At 49.7% G+C, this 23,800-nt stretch overlaps 1 protein-coding gene across 1 annotated transcript in view; it reads right to left on the bottom strand.

Annotated features, from left to right (window-relative positions):
- GRIP2 (glutamate receptor interacting protein 2) overlaps nt 1-14,284 on the bottom strand; it is a 114,794-nt gene extending 100,510 nt beyond the window's left edge. The window contains exon 1 of the mRNA XM_007985320.3: nt 14,188-14,284. Coding sequence (XP_007983511.3) covers nt 14,188-14,242 — 55 coding nt within the window. The 5' untranslated portion in view covers nt 14,243-14,284. The remainder of the gene's footprint in view (nt 1-14,187) is intronic.
- Between the last annotated feature and the right edge of the window lie 9,516 nt (nt 14,285-23,800).

Genomic DNA, 23,800 nt, shown 5'->3' with positions numbered 1-23,800 from the left:
TCCCAGCACTTTGGGAGGCCGAGACGGGCGGATCACGAGGTCAGGAGATCGAGACCATCCTGGCTAACCCGGTGAAACCCCGTCTCTACTAAAAAAATACAAAAAACTAGCCGGGCGAGGTGGCGGGCGCCTGTAGTCCCAGCTACTCGGGAGGCTGAGGCAGGAGAATGGCGTGAACCCGGGAGGCGGAGCTTGCAGTGAGCAGAGATCCGGCCACTGCACTCCAGCCTGGGCGACAGAGCGAGACTCTGTCTCAAAAAAAAAAAAAAAAAAAAAAAAAAATAGCAAAGTGTAGAAGTGCATGATAGTACACAACTCTTTGTGTAAAAAGGAAGAAATGTATTCAGAGTTGCTTCTATAGGCATAGAAGAAATTTCTAGAAGGATAGTCTAGAAATGGATGATAGTGGTTGTCTACCATGGGAGATGGGGGGACTAGGCAGATGGAGGACAGGGGTTGGAGAAAGGTTCTTCACAGATGTGTTTTGAGGTTTTTTTACCTGCACAATGTGACTGAGTTCTCAGGCCAATCCCCTATAGACAGTCAGTTTATTCCTTTTTAAAATTTTATTAACACTGCAGCAAACGTCCTTATTCATATAGTGTGTCTGTGATAGGTTTTTCTCTAAAGTAGATACTAGGAGAAGGAATGGCTGGGTCAAAGAGTGTCGGCACTTGCCATAGCGACAGGTAACTGTCAAGCTACCCTCCGTGATAGCTCTACCCACTTATTGTAGATGTCAGCCTCTACTTCCCCCACAATCCCACCAACACTACAGACTACACTTTGTTTTTTGTTTTGTTTTGTTTTGTTTTGTTTTGTTTTTTTGAGACGGAGTCCCTCTTTCTTAGTGCAGTGGCCGGATCTCGGCTCACTGCAAGCTCTGCCTCCCGGGTTTCCGCCATTCTCCTGCCTCAGCCTCCCGAGTAGCTGGGACTACAGGCATGAACCACCACACCTGGCGACTTTTTGTATTTTTTGTAGAGATGAGGTCTCACTGTGTTACCCCGGCTGGTCTCAAACTCCTAGGTTCATGTGATCCTCCTGCCTCACCTCCCAAAGTGGTGGGATTACAGGAGTGAGCCACCACACCCAGCTAAACACCATGAATTTTTAAATTTCCCATTAAAATTGATATTGCACGTGGCTTTTATGAGTGTTTTCCTAATGCTAACAAGATAATCCCCGAGAAGGTGAGCCTGGTCTTCTTTCAGTCCTTTCTGGCCGTCTGTGTTTCCTCTTCTAATCACTGCCTGCTCAGGCCTGTTCCCAGGCTCCTGGATGCTTATTTTTCTTACTGATTTGCAGATCTTTGTGTACTCAGAATATCATTCTTTATCTGGGATGTAGGTTGTAAATACCACTCCTCCTCATCTGTGTCTTGTCTTTAAAACTTCTGAATGATTTCTTTTGTTATACAAAACATTTTACTTTCTATTTTCCAATTTTTCAATCCTTTTCTTCATCACATCTGCATTTGGACTTTTTCTCTCATCTGATAAGGCTGATGCCCGGCCTTGCGGGGTTATTACAAGGAGTAGAGAGAGAATGAATAAGGCTCCCAGAAATGCTGAGCAAATGTTCCTAACATAGCAAGGATGGTCATTTCAGGGGTCACCCGGCCTCCACTTGCTTCTCTCCCTCGAATAGCCAGCAGGAGCTTTCTGAAGATGTCACTCTTGCTTGAAAACCTTTCAACTCCCTAATGAGGATGAAGCTCAAATTCATCTAGCGAGTGAGTTCAAAGTGTCAAACACAAAGGCCTCTACCAGCTGAGCAGGTGATTAAGTGTATAAAGGGGCTGGGTGGAGAGTATGACAATGTGCCCCTGGGAGGAAAGCAAAAATGCAAACCCAGGGTTGCCTGATCTTCCAAAGAAAGCACTAAATCTATATTTTTGCATGCGAACGTCCTCCCCCATTGAAAACTTACTGGCAACTGATTATTTTTTAAGCCACTGTTAGAGTCAAACAAGACCCACCTGTGAGCCAGATGTGGCTATTTCTGCCCTCAACAATCTGGCTCCAACCTACCTCTGCAGAGTTGTCCCTCCACATGTGCACCTCACACAGCTGACAGGCCAGTCACACCACTCAGATGTGGGCACAGCACACTTCTCTCCACTCTGTGCTTTTGCACATGCTGACCTCTCTGCCTTAAATGCCTTTCCCTGCTCTTTCCTTCTGGCCAGCTCTCACTTGCTCTTGAAAACCCAGGTCAAATATCAACTCCAATTCCCCAGCCCCAGACAGAATTCCACGCTCCTTCCCTGAGTGCCCCCATCACTCCCGTGGTATTAATACTCCCTGTATGATCTTGAGCATCATACTTCCAGGAGGAAGCTGCCTGGGGACACAGAAAGAGCCTTGGCTTGGCAGAAAGACATTCCTGGGCTGAAATTCCTGCTCTGCCACTTCCCAGCAGCGCATCTCTGGGCAAGTGACTTAACCTCTCTGTGCTTCAGGTTCTCAATTATGAGATGGAAATAATCAGACCTATGCTAAGTCAGGTTTCTGGGAAGATAAATGAAATTATGTAATAGAAGTATCTAGAATGCAATAGGGGCTTAATAATGGTTTATGCAATGAAAGAACAAATGGAATAAAGAATGAATATTTCCTCAGAGTTCTATAAACTCAGCACATGGAAAAGTTAGCTAACTTTCTGGAAGGGAGTCTGGGGTATTAGCCAAACCATGCCTCTTGCCTTCTTTTCCAAACTCCTGATTTCAGAGAAAGCTGTGGGCCCTCTATCTCCCAGTGCCATGCACCCTGAGGACCCTCTGGGGGTACAGCCATTCAAGGGCAAGGACTACACAGGAGTGAGTCCCAGTAGGTAAACTGAGGCAGACCAGATGTCAAGAAAAGGAGAGAGGAGATGTGAGCACCTGGTGCCCAGGAGGCACATCAAGAGGAAGGGAAGAAGCAGCAGCCCCTCGGGCCTCTGTATCCACATCTGTCTGCTCTGTGAGATCTGGGACTTTGTCTATCTACTTCAGCTCTGTATTCTCATGTCTGGCACATAGTAGATACCAAAAGAAGTCTGCTGATTGAATGGATGACTTTAAATAATGTGAATAAGGCTGCTCAGTAAAATGTAAATGGCCGTGCGAATGCATCCAGCAGTTCCACAGAGAGGGGCATCTCTGCCATCTCCACACTCAGGCCTGTCCTAGCTGCTCCCACGCTGGGTCCCTGAGCTTAGCTCAGAGTTGGGGTAGGGTTCAGAGAAAGGATGACAGGTAGGACCATGCAGAAGTAGGTGCCTGAGAGGCTGATGATCCATGGGGCCTTCCAGGGCTCACAGGCTCCACAGCTCCCACCCCGCAAGGTGCCATCCAAGTTTAAAGAGCCCCAAGGCTGAGTCTCCTGCCAGCAGACCTGCATGGACAGGCTCTGGGTCTCCAGCTGGTAAAGGAGAGGGGGAAGGAGAGAGGGTGGGAGGCCATCAGGCCCTGGGAAGCCCTTCAAACAATCGACACCACACACTCCACTGAAGAAACTGGGCTCAGAAAGGCGAGAACTTGCCCAAGGTCTCCCACCAGGATGTGAACCCATGTTTAGCTCTCCTCATGGTTTGGGCTCTTTTCACTAAATCCAGCTGGCCAGATATTCGGAGCCCCAATTCCCAGCACCAGCGGGGGTGTTCGACGTCAGACGTGAAGCTCTGGGTTTCCAGGCACCCAACAAGCCACTCTTCCCCTGACTCCTCGTGGTGGCCTAGCACAAGAATAGGCTGCTGCCTCCATTTCCCCATCTGCCATCTAGTGTCTTGCTTGACCCTGTTCTTTGGAATTCTGGCCCCAAAACCCCATGATCCTGGTTCTTGGCCAGGATCCTCCTCCCAGAGCAAAAGCATGGAGCCACAATGCTGCTGCTGTCTGACTAGCATCCTCTTCCCAGACTGAGGACTTGGAGCCACAACGCTACCACCATCTGACTCGTGCCCTTCTCCCAGAACAAGGACATGGAGCCACAATGCTGCCGCCATCTAACTTGAGTATTACCTGCTCCACTGGTCGCACCCCTGCCTGGTACACCCATAGTCCAGGACCAGCCTGGTGTCACCACATACATGTGGACACTGCTGGGGACTAATGTCATCCCCAAACCAGCCCAGCCTGGCCTGGATTTCCCCAGCTGCTGGGGTCTCAGCCCAGCACAGCTCGGGTGCCAAGCTCCTGACACCCGTCTGCCCCTCAATCCAACCTGGGGAGCACAGTATTTGTCTCTGCTTTTGGCTTACATCTTGAGAGAATATTATTTATATTATGGAGAAAAAAAATTCCTGAGATAAATACTTGCTCCAAAAGCCACTCCGACTTTCCTCTGACTCAGTGTCTTGTCTGGTTTCTCAGACATAGGCCTAGGGGCCTCCCCACTGGGCCACAAACATGACTGATCCTCATGGCTCCCACTTCTGGCAACTCAAGAATCAGACGAGAACAACTTACCACCATTTGCTGTGTGCATCACCAAGCCTTGTTCAGTCCTGGCCAGTGGACAGGAGGCATCACACAAACCAATGACACAGTCACCATGTGGGTCCAGGGCTCCTGCAGTTCTCCCAAGATGACCCTGAACATGGGTTTTGTGTGAGAAACCAGCAATGATGCCACCCCATGGTTCACAAGGCGCAGGCCAGCCTCCCTTCTCACAGCTCGGGTGCGCTGCAGGTTGGCAATATCCCCCATGCTCTGGAGGCTAAAGGCATTGAGGTTCCTCAAGAGGGATGCTGCCGGCATTTGGGGTGGAGAATTCTTTGGGCAGGACTGTCCTGAATATGCCAGAGACGTAACATCTCTGGTACCCTCCTACTAAAGGCCAGCAGCCCTGCTGTGATTGTGACAACACAAAGACACCCCCACCCAGGCCCACATAGTTGAGAGCTACGAGCTAGCCCAACCTTTCAAACCACATCCCCAATGAAAGCTCATCCAGGCTCTATTTGCATGACCCTGATGGTGGGGGGCTCACCCCTCTCAAAGACCCCAGCCCATCCATAGCCACCTGTGACCAGCAGAAAGCCTTTTGCTGCAGTTGCTGCCTCCCTGTGACTCCTCTGCTGGCGAGACGCAGCCCTGCCTTTTGGGGGCCTAGACCTGCCTATCTCTGTGCCTGGAATGGCCCTGAAGAGACCTGGTCTCCCCAGCCCTCAAGTACTGCTCTGAGCCCTCCCAGAACAGGTGCTCTGTCTCTCTGCCTCTGACTCTGGTATGTCCCTACCCCTCTCTCAGGGTAGCAGGTACAGCAAACAAGTGTCTCTTTCAGTCTTGCTAAACATTGACCCAGTCTGTGCTGGGAGTTAAGGAGCCCTGGCCCTCCTTCAGCCCTGCCCTGGGCTCTGGGGATGTGGATCAGATGCCCCAGGGGGAAGAGTAGACTCGGATCAGGTGTGTAGGGAAGCAGTGACCTGCTGCCACACCCAGGGCAAAGGCTGGGAGCAGGCTTGTCTGGAGAGTCCCAGACTGAGACTCAGTCTCCTGGGATCAACACTCGACACGTGGGTGAATCCTGGGGAGGGAGAGGAGTTCCACTTTGGGCCAGGGCAGGGCCACTCTAGGACCAGGACCAGCACATCCAAAGGACCCTGCAGGAGCCACATGGAAACCTTAGCCCTCATTCACTTCCCAGTGGTTAAAAGCACAGCCTCTAGCCTGGGTTCAAATCCCAGCTCTGCCCCTTAGCTGCTGTGTGCCTTCAGGCAAGTCACTCAACCTTTCTGCCTCATTTTCCCCATCTGAAAAGTGAGATTAAGTATAGTACCTACCTCATAGGGTTGTTGTGAAAATTAAAATAGTTAATATATAAAGCGCTTAGCCTGCATGGAGTAAACGATTAATAATGGTTAGCTGTTACTATTATTATTATTAAACAGAGTCTCACTCTGTCACCCAGGCCAAAGCACAGTGGCAGAATCATGGTTCACTGCAGCCTGGAACTCCTGGGCTCAAGCAATGTTCCCACCTCAGCCTCCCCAATAGCTGGGACTACAGGTGTACGCCACTGCACCCGACTAATTTTTGTATTTTTTTGTAGAGATGGTGTCTCACTATGTTGCCCAGGCTGGTCTAGAACTCCTGGACTCAAGTGATCCTCCCACCTCAGCCTCCTGAGTAGCTGGGACTACAGGTGTACGCCACTACACCCAGCTAATTTTTGTGTTTTTTGTAGAGATGATGTTTATGTTGCCCAGGCTGGTCTAGAACTCCTGTCCTCAGGTGGTCCTCCTGCCTCAGCCTCCCAAAGCGCTGGGATTACAGGTGTGCACCCCAGCGCCTGGCTGTTATTATTGTCATTATTTTTTACGTCAGGCACTCTCATCAGTGCAGCCGCTGCTCCAGTACACTCTTCAGCCTCTCCCCGACACGCATTTCAGGGACTTCCACAGGTACGAGCCATCTGCACTTTCAAACCACTTTCTCTTCCTCTTTTAAAAATTAGATGCGGCCAGGCGCAGTGGCTCACACCTGTAATCCCAGCACTTTGGGAGGCCGAGGCGGGCAGATCACGAGGTCAGGAGATCGAGACCATCCTGGCTAACACAGTAAAACCCCATCTCTACTAAAAATACAAACAATTAGCTAGGCGTGGTGGCGGGTGCCTGTAGTCCCAGCTACTCGTGAGACTGAGGCAGGAGAATGGCGTGAACCTGGGAGGCGGAGCTTGCAGTAAGCCCAGATCACGCCACTGCACTCCAGCCTGGGTGACAGAGCAAGACTCCGTCTCAAAAAAAAAAAAAAAAAATTACCGAGGCCCCGAAAGGTCAGGCAGTCACCACAGGAATCACTCACAGTGTTGGGAAGGACCACAGACTGCCCCCGGCTCAGGCACTGTCTAAGACACCCACCCAGCCATGGTGTGGCCATAAGTGTGCTATAGCCACAGAGCAAGTGGGGTGGGGACACACACAAGCAGGGAGGGGCTGCCTGGCTCCGCAGGTTGCCCCTTGCAGACCAGCAGCTCCGGCCAAGCCATTTTCCCTGAGCCTCAGCATCCTTGTCATGGGGCCATGGGGAGGGCCAGATGTGAACAGGGGCAGCCCAGGGCCTGGCTCGCAAAGTTTGCTTCCTCCCCCTTCTCTTCTTTATTTCATTCACCACTCACCTAGTGAGCACCTACTGCATGCTGGCTTCTGAGCTGGGTACTTCAGACTCACAGAGGAATGGCACGGAGTCCCTGCCCCCATGAGGCTCTACATCCAGTAAGGGAGATACAAGCACATGCTTTTGTTCCAACAAAGTCAGAGGGGCTAATTCTGCCATGTTGGTGGGGACAACAGGAAGCTACACCCACAGGCCTAGCTTTGGGGTCAGAACTGGAGGAAACCACCACTTATAGGGTGAAGAAGAGGATAGGAGAGGCACTCCAGGCAGGGGCAGCTGCCTGAGAAAGGCTCTGAGTAGGAAGAAGCAAGCCATCTGACAGGGTAAGAAGGGAAGAAAGGTTACTGCAGCCAATCACAGGGCTTTGAGTATCAGAGGCATCAAAGTAGGGACTCCTGGGCTAAATCCAGCTCAAAAGGGAGTGCGTTTGACCCTTGGGGTTTTTTTGTTTGGATTGGTAGTTAACATTTTAAAATTGGGAGAGACAGTATGTTAAACTCTAGATTTTTAGCTTCTCTACAAAAATCAGAAACTCTGGTGATTGAACCAAGAACCCATAAGGTCCACATTCTCTGGTCCAACACTGTCCCCAGGCCCATCTCACTCCCTCACTTCACAAAGACCTGTTGAGCAGCTACTGTGCACCATGCAATATACTAATCACCGGGAATACAGTGGAGAGCAAAATAGATACAAGCACAGTCCTCACAGCACTTACTAGAGGGAGAGAAAGGTGATACATGAGCACTTAACATAAAACCTAGCAGTGCAAAGGGCTGGCAGGAATAGGAAACTCACAGGACCAAAGGACTGCTATATTATGTGGGATGGTTAGGGAAGGCTTCTCTGAGGAGGGCACAGTTGTATAGATTTTTTTTTTTTTTTTTTTTTGAGACAGGATCTCACTCTGTCCCCAAGGCTGGAGTGCAGTGACACAATCATGACTCACTGCAGCCTCAACCTCCCAGGCCCAAGTAATCCTCTTACCTCAGCCTCCTGAGCAGCTGGGACTACAGGCACACGACAACATACTCAGCTGATTTTTAAAATTTTTTTGTAGAAATGAGGTCTTGCCATGTTCCCCAGGCTGGTCTCAAACTCCTGAGCTCAAGCAATTCTACCTGCCTTGGCCTCCCAAGTGCTAGGATTATAGGAGCAGCCACTGTGCCCAGCCAGTTGCATAGATCTAAATGAAGTGAGTTAGTGAACCAGTGGAAGATCAATCCAGCAAAAGGAACAGCAAGTGCAAAAGCACTGGGGTCCCCTTCACTCACCTTTTGGGTGAAGGCATTTAAGTGTGAGACCTTACTGTAAGTAATGGAGCATAATAAGCAATGTGTAGGCAGGTGAAAACCACCTTCCAGTATGTGTTTCAGATAGAACATCTCTGATAAGTGGTAGAAGAGACATGAGAAACAGGGAGCTGGGTGGAAGACATACAATAATTTTTTCCAATGGGGAAAAAAATCCCCATTAGGATGGCAGGGGAGAGGCAGAGAAGGCTCATGCGTGGCATGCTAAAACCTGAGCCAAGGACAGAGAAGCCAAGAATGCAAGGGGGAATCCTCGTTTCCTTCCTCACCAATTGTGTCATCTGCCAACTCCTGAAAAGTGGAGGCAGGGCAGGGGGAAGAGAGACCGAGAATGCTAAATCTTCTGCAGCCCTGAGGCTGTTTTTTGTGTTCGGTTTTTTTTTTTTTTTTAATTATTTTCCAAGTCTACCCAGGCTGCTGCCTTCAAAAGCCAACTGCAAAGAAATCACTTTGATGGGTTTTGTGTTTCCCCACCACCTTTCTAAGCCAAATTACAGTGTAGATTCCTTGTCCTTTTACCCACAAAGCAAAACAAACAGATGATTTTAAAGGAGAAGGTAAGGAAAACAAATCTATAATCTATATCACAGTTCTCGGCTGGGGTGGGGGTTGGGGGGGGAATTCTGCATGCTGACATCGTGGTCCATGGCATGGGAAATGACTTCCGCCATTCAAAGCTTTATTTGCGTTTTTTGGAGGTACAAGGAGACATTTAAAATCAGCTCCGGTGTTGACACTGCAGTTATTAAACCCAAACAAAAGATTCCTTCCAAAGTCTAACTAGTTCTTTGTAAATTTATCTGGGCCCCCACTACCTGATTTAAGGCAATGAGCAGATGTTTCACAGCAGGAAGTTCATTAGCTCCAGATGCCGCTTTGTTCAGGAAGTGTGCATGCACCCACGCACTGGCAACCACACACAAACACAAACACGCACACACAAACACACACAGGACCTGGGGCAATGAACATTCATGGCCCCTCTTCCAGCATTTGGCATGACTGCATGGACCATTTGTAACCTCTGCCTGCGGTTATGACAGGGAAATGAGCAGCAGGAGTGAGGAGCCAATCAAAAGCCACCCTATCGTCTTCCTGTTGTCTCCTAGGTAACCAGCATAGGGACACATCAGCTAGCTGGGTACCACAGGGACACACACACACACACACACACAGCCATTCTCCCTTAGCAGTCCATAACTGCAGAAACGCTGGATGTGACTATCAGCACCCTGGACAGATCCCCCCCACCCCCTCCACCCCGCCTCAAGACTTCAAACCCTTTGGTTAACGTTGACAGCCTTATCTCCCACAGCTTTCTCACCTCCACCCGCTTCCTTACTCATGCCATTTCTCTGCCTGGGATGCCACTGCCTACTACCATCTCTATCACCCAAAACCTTGGTCGTTTTCGGAGCTAGCCCAAGCTCTTGGTCTCCCAAGAGCTCCCTTGGAGCCCCTCCTTCAAGGGCTCCCATCACAATAAAAGCCACACTCCTTTACATGGCAGTCAAGGCCCTACACTGATCTGACTGTTCATGATGTGGTTCCTCCAACCTTATCATTCTCTCCCTTCCTCAATTCTTTTTTCTATTCCTCCAACAGGTCAAACTGTCCTCCCCACACAACCCCCTGAAAACTAGGGCTTTTCTTTATATTTGCTGTTCCCTCCGCCTGCATTGCTTTTCCTTCTGCTCTTTGTGTGGCTGAGCCTTCTCACTCTTTAGTGCCAGCTCAAAGTCACCTTCCAGGGATGCCTCCCTGACCATCCTAGACCATCCTGTCTATAGAAGCCCCCTCCCCCAGGACTCTCTTCTACATCACCCTGTATTCCTGTGTTGTCTTCATATCATTGATGACTCTCTGAAACTCTCCCACTCACATTTATTTGCTCACTTTTTCTTTGTCTCCCCCTCTAGAATGTAAACTCTGTTCCACAGGGTCTTTGTCTTGTTCACAGCTTTATCCCCCAATACCCAGAACAAGGCCCAGTAAATATTTGTTGCATGAATAAGAAGTTGTTTCCTTCTTGCTGCATCTATGTTTCCCCCATCTCTCTAATAAGAGAGTTGGATCTGATGACTTCTATAACACTTCTGGCTAACATTCCAAGGGTCTATTAGAGACAGAAAGGACCAGCATAAGGAGGGAAATTAATCAGGCCACACCACAGGAAGAATCTGCTGGTGGAAATCTGACCTTCTCAACTGGGTCGCAGTGCCTTCCTCCTCTGAGCAGTCTCCCCCATAGGAATTTGCTGCTGCCCTCAACTCCACACTCCCCAAGCACTGAGCACCTTGAACTTTTGTTATCTGAGGGATTGGGGGCAACTTGAAGCTAAGGACTGGCTTTTATTTTTCTGATTGTGTGCAGAGACCAGCCAGAGCCTGGGGAGGGGAAGTTGGAAAGGGGTCCTCTGGAAGCATTTGCTGCAATAAAAGAAAGAAAATGTCAAGGGGGAGGTTCATTGAAGCACAAGTCTCTCTCTGTCTCTCGTGTGTGTGTGTGTGTGTGTGTGCACGCGTGTGTGTCTGTCAGCTCCAGCTGGTCTCTGCACAATCAGAAAAATAAAAGCCAGTCCTTAGCCTCAAGTTACCCCCAATCCCTCAAATAACAAAAGTTCAAGGTGCCCAGTGCTTGGGAAGTATGGAGTCTCACACACTCAGTCACACACACACAGACACACATACACACACAACTCAAAAACGTCGTAAAGCAAGAATCACAAAGTATCCCAATCCCAGCAGCTACGTATGTCTCTCTTCGAGGAAGATGACTGCTGTTTAAGATTCTAAACCCTGTGTGAGTGATTCTGACTCGTGTGCTATGTAAGTCTGTGGTGTGCGTAACCACACTCTTGTCCAATCTCACTGGGCAAGAGTAGGCCATGAATTCAAGTAGCCACGTGGTAGACACAAACCTACTGGATGCCCCCAAACCCTAGCACTGGAACATCTCAAGCTGGCCACTCGTGACCCAGAAATCCACCCTGAGCCCTGAGTTCTCCTCTGACTAACGTGCCCAACAATACATCGGATCATTTCTCCAAATCTGAAGTTAAATCAGATATAATAATCAAGAAAGGGAGAAGAGAATTGGCATTTCTTAAGCACCTATTTTGTGTTGGGTCCTGTGCTAGGATATATGAGCATTAACTCCTTCTGACCACCCCGCAAGGCTGCCCCTCCAACTTCACAGATGAAATAACTGAAGCTCAGAAAAATAAAGTAGTTTCCCCAAGGTCACATAGTAATCAGAGGGACTTAAGAAGGACACGAGTCTGGTTTTCAAGTCCATTCCTCTTTGTTGAGGCCTTAAATTATACAACCTGGTAGGCAGATGAGCTGGTCTTGTTCAAAAGATCCCTCCCGCTGGCTGGGGCTCCTCTCTGAGAGATGCCAGGGGGGTGGCCCTGTCCCTGCATCTATCCCTGTCACTCCTGGGCCTGGCTGACCTCTCCCCACAACCTCTTGTCAAGCAGAACTCACATCTCCAAACCTCTCATTTAAGACCCAGCCCACGGGGACTAATTTTCTTGTGACCCAGGGAAAGCCAGAGACTTTGCCTTTTTTAAAATAGTAATTTCCTGTGGGCACGGGAGGATACACCAGCCACCCTCTGATTTAGTGCGAAGCTCAAAGATCAATCCCAACTCAGATTTTCCAAGGAAAACTCAAATGTGGGGTACCTCCTGGCATTGAGGAAGGCATTGGCCTTCTCTCAAGAGATGTGTTCAGTGCTGGGCAAAGCCATTGTTGGTGTCACAAGACTCTCATGCCTCATACATGTCACACACGTGCCCTGTACACACCCACATGCATCTCAAACACGCCACCCACATGTCTCCATGCACTCTGCACACACCATCCACCTGCCTCACCTATCTCTCTCTCTCTCACACACACACACACACATGCACACACACACGAGGTGAGGGGAGTCAGGAGCAAGAGAGCTACATCCTCCCTCTTAGGACATTACAGCCCCCACTTCCAAACCTGTTCTGGACTGCGTGCTTTGCCAGGGCGCCTCATTTCATCCTTCCTAGGTCCCCAACAGGACAGGTTGCCCCTCACCCCTTTAAAGAGGCAGAAAGTGAGCCTGAGAGAGGCTTGTCCAAGATCACAGGGCATGCTCAGACAGAAGTTGGTGGTGGGCACCTGGCTTTGCCAGATTTCTTTCTTAATTAGCTCTGCTCCTTGGGGGCGGTTCCATTGAGTAGGGGCACCCCCCAAGACACCACCCCCCTCCAAGACACCGCCCCCCTCCTTATTGGCAGCCCTTCTCCCCTGCCTCCTCCTTCAATCTCAGGGAAGGAAACCTAGGCACCCTCTCTACCCTGAGTTGCTGCTCCATCCGCACCAACTCAGGTCAGATGAGGAGTGGAGGGTCTGTTCCCTCGCTGGGCACACCTATAGGCCCACCAGGGCCTGAGGCACTGGCTTAGGCTTAATGGCTGTCTAAGCAAGACCCTCCACAGGCTCTGCCTGCAGCCCCTCACAACCCAGGACCTCAGTGGGACCGAGATGACAGATCCTACTTGGCCCTGGGACAGGACAGGAGGGGCAGGCACCAGCTCTCTCCGTCTTCCTCCACCCTCCCCCAAGTCCCACACAGGAGCTCTAGGCCCGGGCTGGAAATGGGAACTTTCCCACTAGACTGAGAGAGGCCCAACCTGGGGGGCAGACTGGAAGAAGGGGGGCGCTGGAAACTGCCAAAAGCTTGCGGGTCACATAGATTTGGGTTCCCGGGCAGCTCTACCACCTGCTGGCTGTGTGACCTTGGGCAAGGGGCTTTACCTCTTTGAGGCTCAGTGACCTTACCTGTAAAGTCAAAGAAAAATAGCGCCCTCCTAAGGGGGTGACTGTGAAGGTCAAAGGTAGGGCGATGGGTACAGTCTGAGGGGCCTCTAAGTCAGCCATGATGCCCCTCAAAGCGAGCAGGGAGTGGGCAGCCACCACTGTGACCTCACCCTGCCCCCGACTCCCAGTTCTGGGAATTCTTCATTAGCACCAAATCCAAACTTTTCCTCAGCAGTGGCAGGACCCGGGCGCGGGTCCTCCTTCCTCCTCCCGGCCCCTCGCGGTCAGACAACAGGTACGCGGGGAGCAGCCCGGGCGGCCCCGCGCAGCAGTTGAGCCGCAGCGCTGCGGCAGGGGCAGGCCCGGGCAGGGGGACAGTGCGGCGAGTCAGCCCCCTCCCCTGCCTCCTCGCAACTTTGAGTAACTGTGGACTCCGGGGTCGGCTTGGGGGTGGCCCCGGGCGTGTGAAGGAAAGTTGGGCGCGAGGGACCTCAGCCTCAGGGGCCAAAGGACCCCCACCGTGAGCGCGGGCACATCCCGACACCCGGCGGGCTGGCTGAAGGGAGCAGGTGAGGCACGTGGCTGCCTCGCCCAGCCAGGGCTCGCTCCAGGAACCCGACCCGCCGGCCGGGCCGGTGGGTGCCCCCTCGAGGGCTCAGACCCTTCGCTCCAGCCCCCGGTGGGCGTCCTGCCCCGCGTCCCACACTCGCGCGCCCCGTGGGCCCCACTGCTGGCTTTCCCGGACCAAGCTCCGCTCCGCAGCGCACGTCCTGCGGTGATCCTCCAGGCTCCCCGCTTTGGGGCGCCCCCATCCCGCTCCTCGGGTGCCGGCGCCCGTCTTCCCCTACCGCGGGGACCCTCCCTGGCGCCCTCCGCGTGTACGCCCCGGGCCAGCTCAGCTCTGGGTCCGCCCTCTGCACCCCGCGCCGCGCCCGCTCTCACCAGCCGGGCAGTGGCCGCGTCCTACCTTCGTCCGGCAGCCGCTGCAGGCAGAGCGCGAGGTTCCTCCGCCAGCCCCGCATCCCCGCGGCCGCCCTGCGGCCCGGCCCGGCCTCGCCAGCCCGGCCCCGGCCCCGCCCCCGCCGGGCAGGGCGGCGCAGCGCAGCGCTGGGGAGGGCCGCGGGCCCAGGGCGCCGCGGGCATGGGCGGCCGCCGAGGGTGGGGGTGCCAGGGCGGCCGCCAGGCGCTCCGCTCCGGCTCCCGAGCCCGCGGCTGAGCAGCGACGCTCTTCGAGCGCGCGCTTTCACGGGCGCTGGGGGCGGGGTGGCGGCGGGGGCGGGCGCGGCGAGGATGGCTGGAGGGGAGCCCGAAGGCACCCCAGCCGTCTCGCACCCTCGCTGACATCCAGCGGGCCGCCTCACACACCGTCCTCAGTCTCCCCCACCCCAGGGCTCTCCAACTCACACCCAAATGACTCTAATCACCACTAATTAGTGAATGAATGAATGTGTGAATAAGTGAGTGAATGAATGAATCAGTGCATGAGTGAATACACAGGTGTATGGATGAGTGCATAAGTTAGTGAATGAGCGATTGAATGAAGGAAGGAATGTACGAGTGAGTGCATCAAGGCCTGAATAAATGTGTCAATAAGTGAATGGGTGAGTGAATGAATGAATGAGTCAGTGACTTTATCAATGAGCAAACTAATAAGTGAGTAAATGGGTGAAGGAAAATGTAAATAAGTTACCAAAAAAAATCAATGAATTGAGTAAGTGCCCCTCGGTCTCGGGCTTGTAAAAGGCAAAAGTGGTCTAAGACCTCCAGAGGAGCTCTCAGCTCTGTCCTGGAAAGGAGGCTTCAGGGTTGCATCTTGTTGATGAGGCCTAAGAGGCCCAGAGAGGACAGGTCTTGTGTTTGGACACACAGCAAAGGCTGAAGTGGTGGAGATAATAATGGTTCCCTCCACCAGGCTGAGGCAACTGAGCTCATCTGATCTCAGGGGCATCTGGGGATGAACCACCTAGGGATGGAGCAGAAACACCTGTCTTCAGAAGTCAGCTTTGCTTTCTCCAAGGGAATGGATAGAGAAAAGACGCAGGTGCGCACACACTCACACACACACACAAATCCAGTCAATGGAGTACTACACAGCCCTGAAAAGGAGGAGGGCCTTCTTTGTGTCCCTTTGGGGAGCCATTTCTGAGGTGCATTGTTCAGTGAGAAAGGCAAAGTGAAGGACAGTATTTGTAAGGTGCAGAAAGGAGGGAAAGCTTCATTCATATTTGCTTAGGTCTGTGGGGAACTATCTCTAATGGAAACATTGGCCCCCTCTAAAAGAGGACTCACGAGGCCAGGGGCAGGTAAGAGAGGCCCACTTTTCATTGAATCCCCCTTTGTGCCTCTTGAAATTTTGAACCCTAGAAATGTATCATCTACACACAAAAAAAGTTGAAATTTTAAAATAGACAAATTCTTACAGTATTTAAAGTGTTTATACCTTAGTAAAGGCTGCCTCCTCCCACCCAGTCAAATCAGCCTATATGCTAGGATGCTCTCTCTCCCTGCTCTGGCTCAGAGAGGAAGAGGGTCTTGCTGGTCAACAGCACAGTGAAATATGACCCCGGTGGTCAGTGCAGAGCCCATGGTAACCCCTGTGAGAGGTGGGAGGAAAGCAAGCAGCCTCTGCTTGAACCCTGGGTTTGCCAGGTTTAAATTATCTGTCTCTGGGCAAATCACCTTGTCTCTTTGAACCTCAGACCCCCACCTGCAAACTAGGGATCATCATAATGCTCTAACAGGGCCGAGCAGAGCTGGCCCAGCTGCTTCTGTTCCAAAAGAGAGTTCAGTGGTGGAATCCCAGGCATCTTCATACTATCAGTGAAGCCATCCGAACTTTGGGTAGCAGAAGTTCCACTTTTGTGAGGAAGGGAATGATCTTAGGTCCCCAATAATTCTGCAAGGTTAATATAATTATCCCCATTTCACAAATGAAGACACTTGGCCTCAGACAGTTTAAATGTCTTGCCCAAGGTCACACCACCAGGAGTAGCAGAATGGGCATTTGAACCCAGATCTGCCTAGCTCCACAGCATCCCCAGACAGCGCTACTCACAAAGTCCATCGATATGCTTGTCTCTTACTTATGTTCCTAAGACCCTCGATGGGTCACATTGCAGCCCTGTATTCATCCTGAATTATTAACCACTTTAGTAAGTAGGGTGCAAGGCCAGGAGGTTGGGTAAGGGAGGGGCAGATCAGCAGGCAGGCCTGAGTCTGAGGAGTGCTGACTCCAGAGCTTGTCTTAATGGCTGTGAGCTCTCTCTGACAAGGAAGTGAGCCTCCCTAGGCAGCAGCATTGTGAATCACTCCTGTCTGCACTTAGATTGATGGCCTCCACAGCGAGGATGCCCGCTGCTCTGATGACGACGGAGTTGGAACTGCTAATGGGAGAAGCGAAAATGCCAGTGCCAGGAAAGGAGGCCCCAGCAAAGTAGACCAGTTAGGAGGGCAGGGTGGTGGCCCAGGAACTCCCCGTGAGAAGAGGCAGGGGGTCCTGTTAACGCTATATAACAGGCCCCTCTAAACATAAGTGCCATAGAACAATCACTTTATTACGGTCGTGAGTTCTAGGGGTAAGAATTTGGGCACAGAAGGCAGAAAGAATATGTCTCAGCTCCACATGGTCTAGGGCCTCAGCTAGGAAGACTCAAAGGGTAGAGTAGGGTAGAGTTGGGGCTGACCCAATAGCTGGGGGCTGCAATCATCTGGAGGGTCTTCACTCACTGGTGCCTGGCATCTGAGCTGGAATGACTCAAAGACTGGACTCAGCTGGAACAGTTGCCCCAGTGCCTACCACAGTGTCTCCATGTGGCCTGGGCTTTCTCATAGCATGGTGGCCTCGGGGCAGTTAAACTTCTTACATGGGGTTGAGCTCTAAGGGCGAGTGTTCCAGCTCTACAAGGTGAAAGCTGCCTCCCCTTGGATGACCTAGCCTCAGAAATCGTGTCCCAGCGCTTCCCGCCATCCTGTATCCATCAAAGCAGTCATAAGCCACCTAGATTCCAGGGGAGGGGGTGCAGACTCCACCTCCCATGAGAGGAGTGACAAAGAATGTGCAGCTATTCTAGAAACCCATGAAAGGAAAGAGAGCATTAGAGGAAGGAAGAGGAGGAAGAGTAACAGAGGATGTCCTATGAATAGAGGAAGTAGTAACAGAAAATGCAACAGGGCTGAAGAGGAGTCAGAGAGGAAATTAGTTACCAGGAGGAGGGATAGAAGAAGTAGTAGTAGGAAGAGGAGCGATACTAGGAAAGGCACTGTTCAGAATAGTGATAAGAAAAAGAATGGTGACATGAATAGGAAGACGTGCAGTAGGAAGGGGAGGAATAAAGGAGGAGACGAAGCCATCAGTTAGGGAGAGTAAAGGGAGAAGGTGCAAACAGAAGCCCAGTGTTTGAGGGAATTATATAATAAGAATAGTAACTAGAATGGCAGCAAGAGCAGGGGACAAAGGGAAAAGGTAGGGGTGATGGAGCCATAACAGGAAGATGTAATCAGAAGAATAGAAATAGGGGAGAAGCTGGAGGGAGAGCATCAGGAAAAAGAGCTAATCCAAGCTGGGTTTAACACCTAGGTGATGGGTTAATAGGTGCAGCAAACCACCATAGCACACATGTACCTATGTAACAAACCTGCACATCCTGCACATGTACCCTGGAACTTAATAAATAAATAAATAAATAAATAAATAAATAAATAGGAGGAGAAATCACGGGAAACTGGCTATCTGGTCTCAAATCCCCTCCAAACTGTGTGGCCTCTGGTGAGTTCCTGAACTATTCCTCAGTTTTCTTATCTGTGAAATAGGGATGGTGATACTAAAAATACCTCCCTGATAAGGTTGTTGTGCAGATTAAATGAGCAATACATGTAAAGCTTTTGGTGCCTGACTCACAGGAAGTGCTATGTAAGTGTTTGCCACTATTATTAGCTGTATTAATATTGTGGAAATGGGAGAGACACCTGAGGAACCACAGCTGCAGGGGAAGCAGTGCTGGCTGATCCGAAGGCCTCCTTGGCTGCTGTTGTCTTGGTGGTGCCCAGGGCATGTTCCCCACTGCACCCCACAGCCTCTGAGTGAGTCTCAGCATGACCTTGTGCAGGAGGCTGGGTGAGGACTGTAAGACCTGTCACAGGCAGGAACCAAGCTCATCCAAGGTTATTCACCAAGAGGTGGCAGGAGCTCAGCCCCAGCTTGGCCTCCAGGCCCCCAGCCAGGGCTCCCTGGGGAGTGGAGGGACAGGGCTGGTGCACTCCCCAGGAACTTGCCAGCCTTTGGAGGGGGCCGGGCACAACTTGGTCTGGTGAGGGGGGAAATGCTGAGCCAAACCACTGGGGTGCAGGAAGGAACTATTACTAGTTATCTTTCTTTTTATTATCTACAATTATAAAGAAAGGAAGCTTTACTGGTATTTAATATATGGATTGACAATGGTACATATGTTCAGTTTACAAGTACATACACATTTCTGGGGCATATGTTCCCAAATAATTTTATCAATAGGAGTGAGAGATCACAAAAGTTCTGAGGTCGCTGTGCAAGGGTAATTGCCCCGGTGCCAGTGGGCTCTCCAGGGGATATTTGCATGCAATTATGCACTGACAATCACTCTGCAATTACTGCAGGACCCAGCAAAGCTCCAGAAAAGCCTTCATGTTCTGGTTTAAGCTCCTGTACAAGGCCTCACACCTCGCTTCTCTATTCAAGCTGTAAGTCCAGGACTGGCTTCCCCATTACCCTGAGCTTTCACTTTGCTCCTTCCCTGATGATTGCTATCAGGCAACCCATACTCTATATTATTATATGTCCTTCCTCTTCCAAAAAAGATAAGCCACATATTTTCAGCTGGTCTACCTGGAGACCATGCTGAGCATTAGAAAGAGCAAAAGCTTCAGAGTCACCCAGTCGTGGATCCAAATCCCAGCTCCCAGCTCCACTGTTCCATTCATTCACTCGCTGGATATTTGTTGAACATCTGCTACATGGGAGGCACTGTACTTTGTGTTGAGTACATCATTGATTTGGATGAAAATCCTTGCTGTCACAGAGCTCACATCCTAAGGGAACAGTTTATTTGCTATATGACCTCAGGCAAGTCATTGCACCTCTCCAAGCCTCAGTTTATCCATCTTTAAAGTGGAGCTTGTAACCCCCAATCTTGCAGTGTGGCTAAGATACAAGAAGGTAAGGGGTCTGGGACATTCAATGAAAGGCATCCCAGGCACCTAGAGCTGGAAGGAACCTGGAAGATTATTCTGCAGCTGTTGCCAAATGCAGATGAGACAGGGGCTACAACATGGTTCGTCCAAGGCCGCTCAGTGAGGTGGGGTAGAGCAAGAAAGGAGACCCAGGTGCCCCCTCCTGTCCTGCTTCCCTCGAGTCTGATGCTCTCTGTGTGGTCCGGTCAGGGCTGAGAAATGAAAGGAAATAGAGACTGCCCTTCACCTCCCCTCCAGCTCCTGAAGCTGGAAGCTGCCTCTTCTCCTCTCACATCACTACCAGGCAATCATGGGGAAAGCATAGCCTGACTCCCTTTTGGAAACAGCAGCCTCTAGCGTCTGGGCCAGAACAAGGGCTCAGGAGGAGCCCCACGCAGCCCAGCTTTTGAGTCGGATGGAAATTACTATTCTCTAAATACCAGTTCAGCCACAGTTATTCAGGGAAGAGGCTCAGCACAGATTGGGGAGGGTGAGGAGGAGGATGCGGGGGCCAGAATTAGCTCCTCTGTTGTCAGCCTCTGCAGTTTAGCTCTGACAGCAAACCTGCACATTTTACTCAGCAAAACAAAAGCCTGATCCCTGCCTGGCCCTCTTGTTGGAAGTCCATGCAGTGGACCTGCTCTCAGAGATCTCACCCCTCCTCAGGCTGCAGGGCCTCACCCAGCCACGATTTCGTTTAACCCACAGAATACTTTATGCCAAGGAGTCCTGGCATATCTCCTTTTCTCTGTCTTGGGACATTTGTAGAGCTGTTTTTTGCCCCTCTAGTTGGGGCATCAGAAAACTGCCTTGCTTTCCTGACCTTAATCCATCTCAGTGCCCATGAGGGTGGGCTAAACATCTCCAGAGAAATGTCTTTAAATAAACAGATTTCATACTTGAGAGGAGACCAGAAATGCCTAAAACCATCTCTGTTTACTCTCTCACATTTGCGAGGTTTGTTTTAAAGGCAATCATGGTCTTTTCTTCGAAAACCATAAAAGAAGAAAGAATGTTAATAGCTCCATTTCACAGATGGCAAAACTGAGGCTGAACGTGGGAAGTGACTTGTTGGAGCCTCTGTGGTTAAGAAAGAAGATGTGTATCTCTCTCTTTTTTTTTTTCTTAGAGTTTCACTCTTGTCGCCCAGGCTGTAGTGCAGTGGTGTGATCTCAGCTTACTGCAACCTCCACCTCCCGGGTTCAAGTGATTCTCCTGCCTCAGCCTCCCAAGTAGCTGGGATTACAGGCATGCAACACCACGCCTGGCTAATTTTTTGTAGTTTTAGTAGAGACAGGGTTTCACTGTATTGGCCAGACTGGTCTCGAACTCCTGACCTCAGGTGATCCGTCTGCAGGAACCAGAAAGAGTAGCTGCCAGGCTTGACTCTGATACTTCCTAGTTGTCTGGCTTTGAGCGAGTTTCCTGACTTCCTTATGACTTGGTGGTCTCATGTGTAAGGTGGGAACCTACCTCCCTAGCTCTGGGGCTGCCAGGAAGATGAAATGAGCCAATGTGAGCAAACTGCTTGGCACAAAGCCTGACACACAGTAAGTGTTGCCTAAATGTCCACTTTTAAAAATTATTTTTATGACTTACATCACATAACAAAGCTTGTTTTGTTTCTTCCTTTGTTTTACCTCTATTGTCTCACATGGATTTTTATAGACTTTATCTAGAAAGAGTTTGGTGTTTTAAAATCTAAGTTTTCGGCTTAGTAATTTTTAAAATTAAAGTATGATTTACATAAAGTAAAATTTACCCTCTTTAGTGCACAGTTCTGTGAGTTCTGACAAATGTATACATTGGTGTAGTCACCACACCATCTAGATATAGAACTGTTTGACTGCTCCTAAAATTTCCCCAAGCCCCTTTGTAGTCAACGTCTCCTCTCACCCCCAGCTCCTGGCAACTACTAATCTGTTTACTGGTTCCATAGTCATGTCTTTCCCAGAATGGAATCATACAGTATGGAGCCTTTTGAGTGGGGCTTATTTTACTTAGCATAATGCATTTGTGATTCATCCATGTTATTATAGACGAAAGTAGTTTATTCCTTCTGCTATGGTTTGAATATTTGTCCCTTCCAAAACTCATGTTGAAATTAATCCCCAATGTGAGAGTGTTGAGAGATGGGGTCCTTAAGAGGTGATTGGGTCATAAGGGCTCTGTCCTCATGAGTGGATTAATCCATCCATGGATTAATGAGTTAACGGCTTAGTGGGTTATCATAGGGTTGTGACTGGGAGCTTTACAGGAAGAGGAAGACAGACCTGAGCCAGCATGCTCAGCCCCCTTCCCATGTGATGCCTTGCACCACCTTGGGACTCTGCAAAGAGTCCTTACCAGCAAGAAGGCCCTCACCAGATGCAGACGCTCAACCTTGGACTTCACAGCCTCCAGAACTGGAAGAAATAAATTTCTTTTCTTTATATATTACCTAGTTTCAGGTATTTGGTTATAAGCAACAGAAAGCAGACTAATATACCTTCTAATTGCTAAGTTGTATTCCATTATATGGATGTACCACAGTTTGTCCATTCACCAACTGAATGACAGTTTTGGTTGTTTCCAGTTTTTAGTGATTAGGAAGCAGAGAGAAAGAAAGAGCTGCATCCCCAAAGATATCACTGAACAATTGAATTAAAACCCAGAAAACTCTCCATCTCAGCTGCTATAAACATTTATGTACAGTTTTTTTGTGTGACTGTGGCAGGGCAGATGAGCCTCATATTGGGGCTTAGTCTGGGAAACTTCTTGGCTTCATTCAGGAAATAATTCAAGAGCAAGCTGGTGGTAGAAGAAAACAGCTTTATTGCAGCAGCATTTTTACAGCTCCATGAGAGTAGCAACTCAGGGGCAATTCTACCCACTTTTAATTACATGCAAATTAATAAGCAGATTATTCAGAATTTTCTAGAAAAGGGGTGGTAACTTCTGGGTTGCTGTCATAGAAAGGGGCAGTAACTTCTGGGTATAGCCATGTTAATGGTAAACTGACATGGCACTGGGTATGTCTCATGGAGAGGTGCTTTTTCACCTTTTCCCTGTTTTAGCCAATCTTCAGTCTGGTCTGGAGTAAAGTCCTGCCTCCTGCCTCATGACCAAAAGATTTCATTTCTCCTGTAGAGATAACTCAGAGTGGAATTGATAGATCATATGATAAATGAAGTTTAGCTTTATAAGAAACTGCCTAACTATCTTCCAAAGTAGCTGTACCACTTTGCATTCCCAGGAGCAATGTATGAAAGTTCCAATGGTTGGCACCTGGAATCTCAGCATTTTGGGAGGCTGAGGCAGGAGGATCACTTGAGCCCAGGAGTTTGAGACCAGCCTGGGCAACATAGCAAGACCCCATCTCTATGACAAACAAACAAACAAACAAACAAAAAAACTGTACTAGAGTTCTAGTTGTTCCACATCCTCATCAATACTTGGTATTTTTAGGGTTTTTTCTTTTTTAAAAAAGCTACTTGAGGCCAGGTGCGGTGGCTCATGCCTGTAATCCCAACACTTTGGGAGACCGAGGTGGGTGGATTACCTGAGGTCAGGAGATCGAGACCATCCTGGCCAACATGGTGAAACCCCGTCTCTACTAAAAATACAAAAATTATCTGGGCATGGTGGCGGGTACCTGCAGTCCCAGCTACTCAGGAGGCTGAGGCAGTAGAATTGCTTGAACTTGAAAGGCGGAGGTTGCAGTGAGCTGAGATTGTGCCACTGCATTCCAGCCTGGTGACAGAGTGAGACTCTATCTCAAAAAAAAGAAAGAAAAAAAAAAAAAGCTACTTGAATATGTGTGTAGTAGTATCTCATTGTAGTTTAAACTTGTATTTCTCCAAGCTTGTTTTTTGTTTATTTCCTTCACATCTCAGTAGTGCTTTCTCTATTCCTCCTTTTTCCTTACTGGCAGGGTGTGGCTTATTCAGGTACTTACCCCATATCTGAGTGATGCAGAATAGGTGATCTTTTCTGAGTCTCCAAGGATCAAATTAGATTGATCCATATCAGTTATGGGAACCCCATAATGGTTCATGATTGGTTAGAGTGGGCTTATGGCTCAAGTTTGTCCAACAAAACTTGAGGGGACATCAATTTGGGGACTTCAGGGAAAGGTGTCCTTAACCTGCCTGACCATGAGTTGACATGTTATGCCTGGAACTGTGGCATTCACCTTGTCAAAGTGAGTAAGAGACTGTGAGAGTAAAGTAGACATTTCTGGAGACTGCAAGGTAGAGAGAAGGAAAGAATTGGGTTCTCAAGGGTATCACAGAACAACTGAATCAAAACTACCCATCTCAGACTTCCTTTATTGTTTAACGTTATTGTTTAAACCAGTTTCAGACAGTTTTTTTGTTAATTGTTGTCTAAAACATCTT

Source organism: Chlorocebus sabaeus, chromosome 22, assembly GCF_047675955.1.
Source record: "Chlorocebus sabaeus isolate Y175 chromosome 22, mChlSab1.0.hap1, whole genome shotgun sequence".
Classification (NCBI taxonomy): Eukaryota; Metazoa; Chordata; class Mammalia; order Primates; family Cercopithecidae; genus Chlorocebus; species Chlorocebus sabaeus.
The sequence above is the reverse complement of the archived record's forward strand: the minus strand, read 5'-3'. Positions and strand labels throughout refer to the sequence as shown.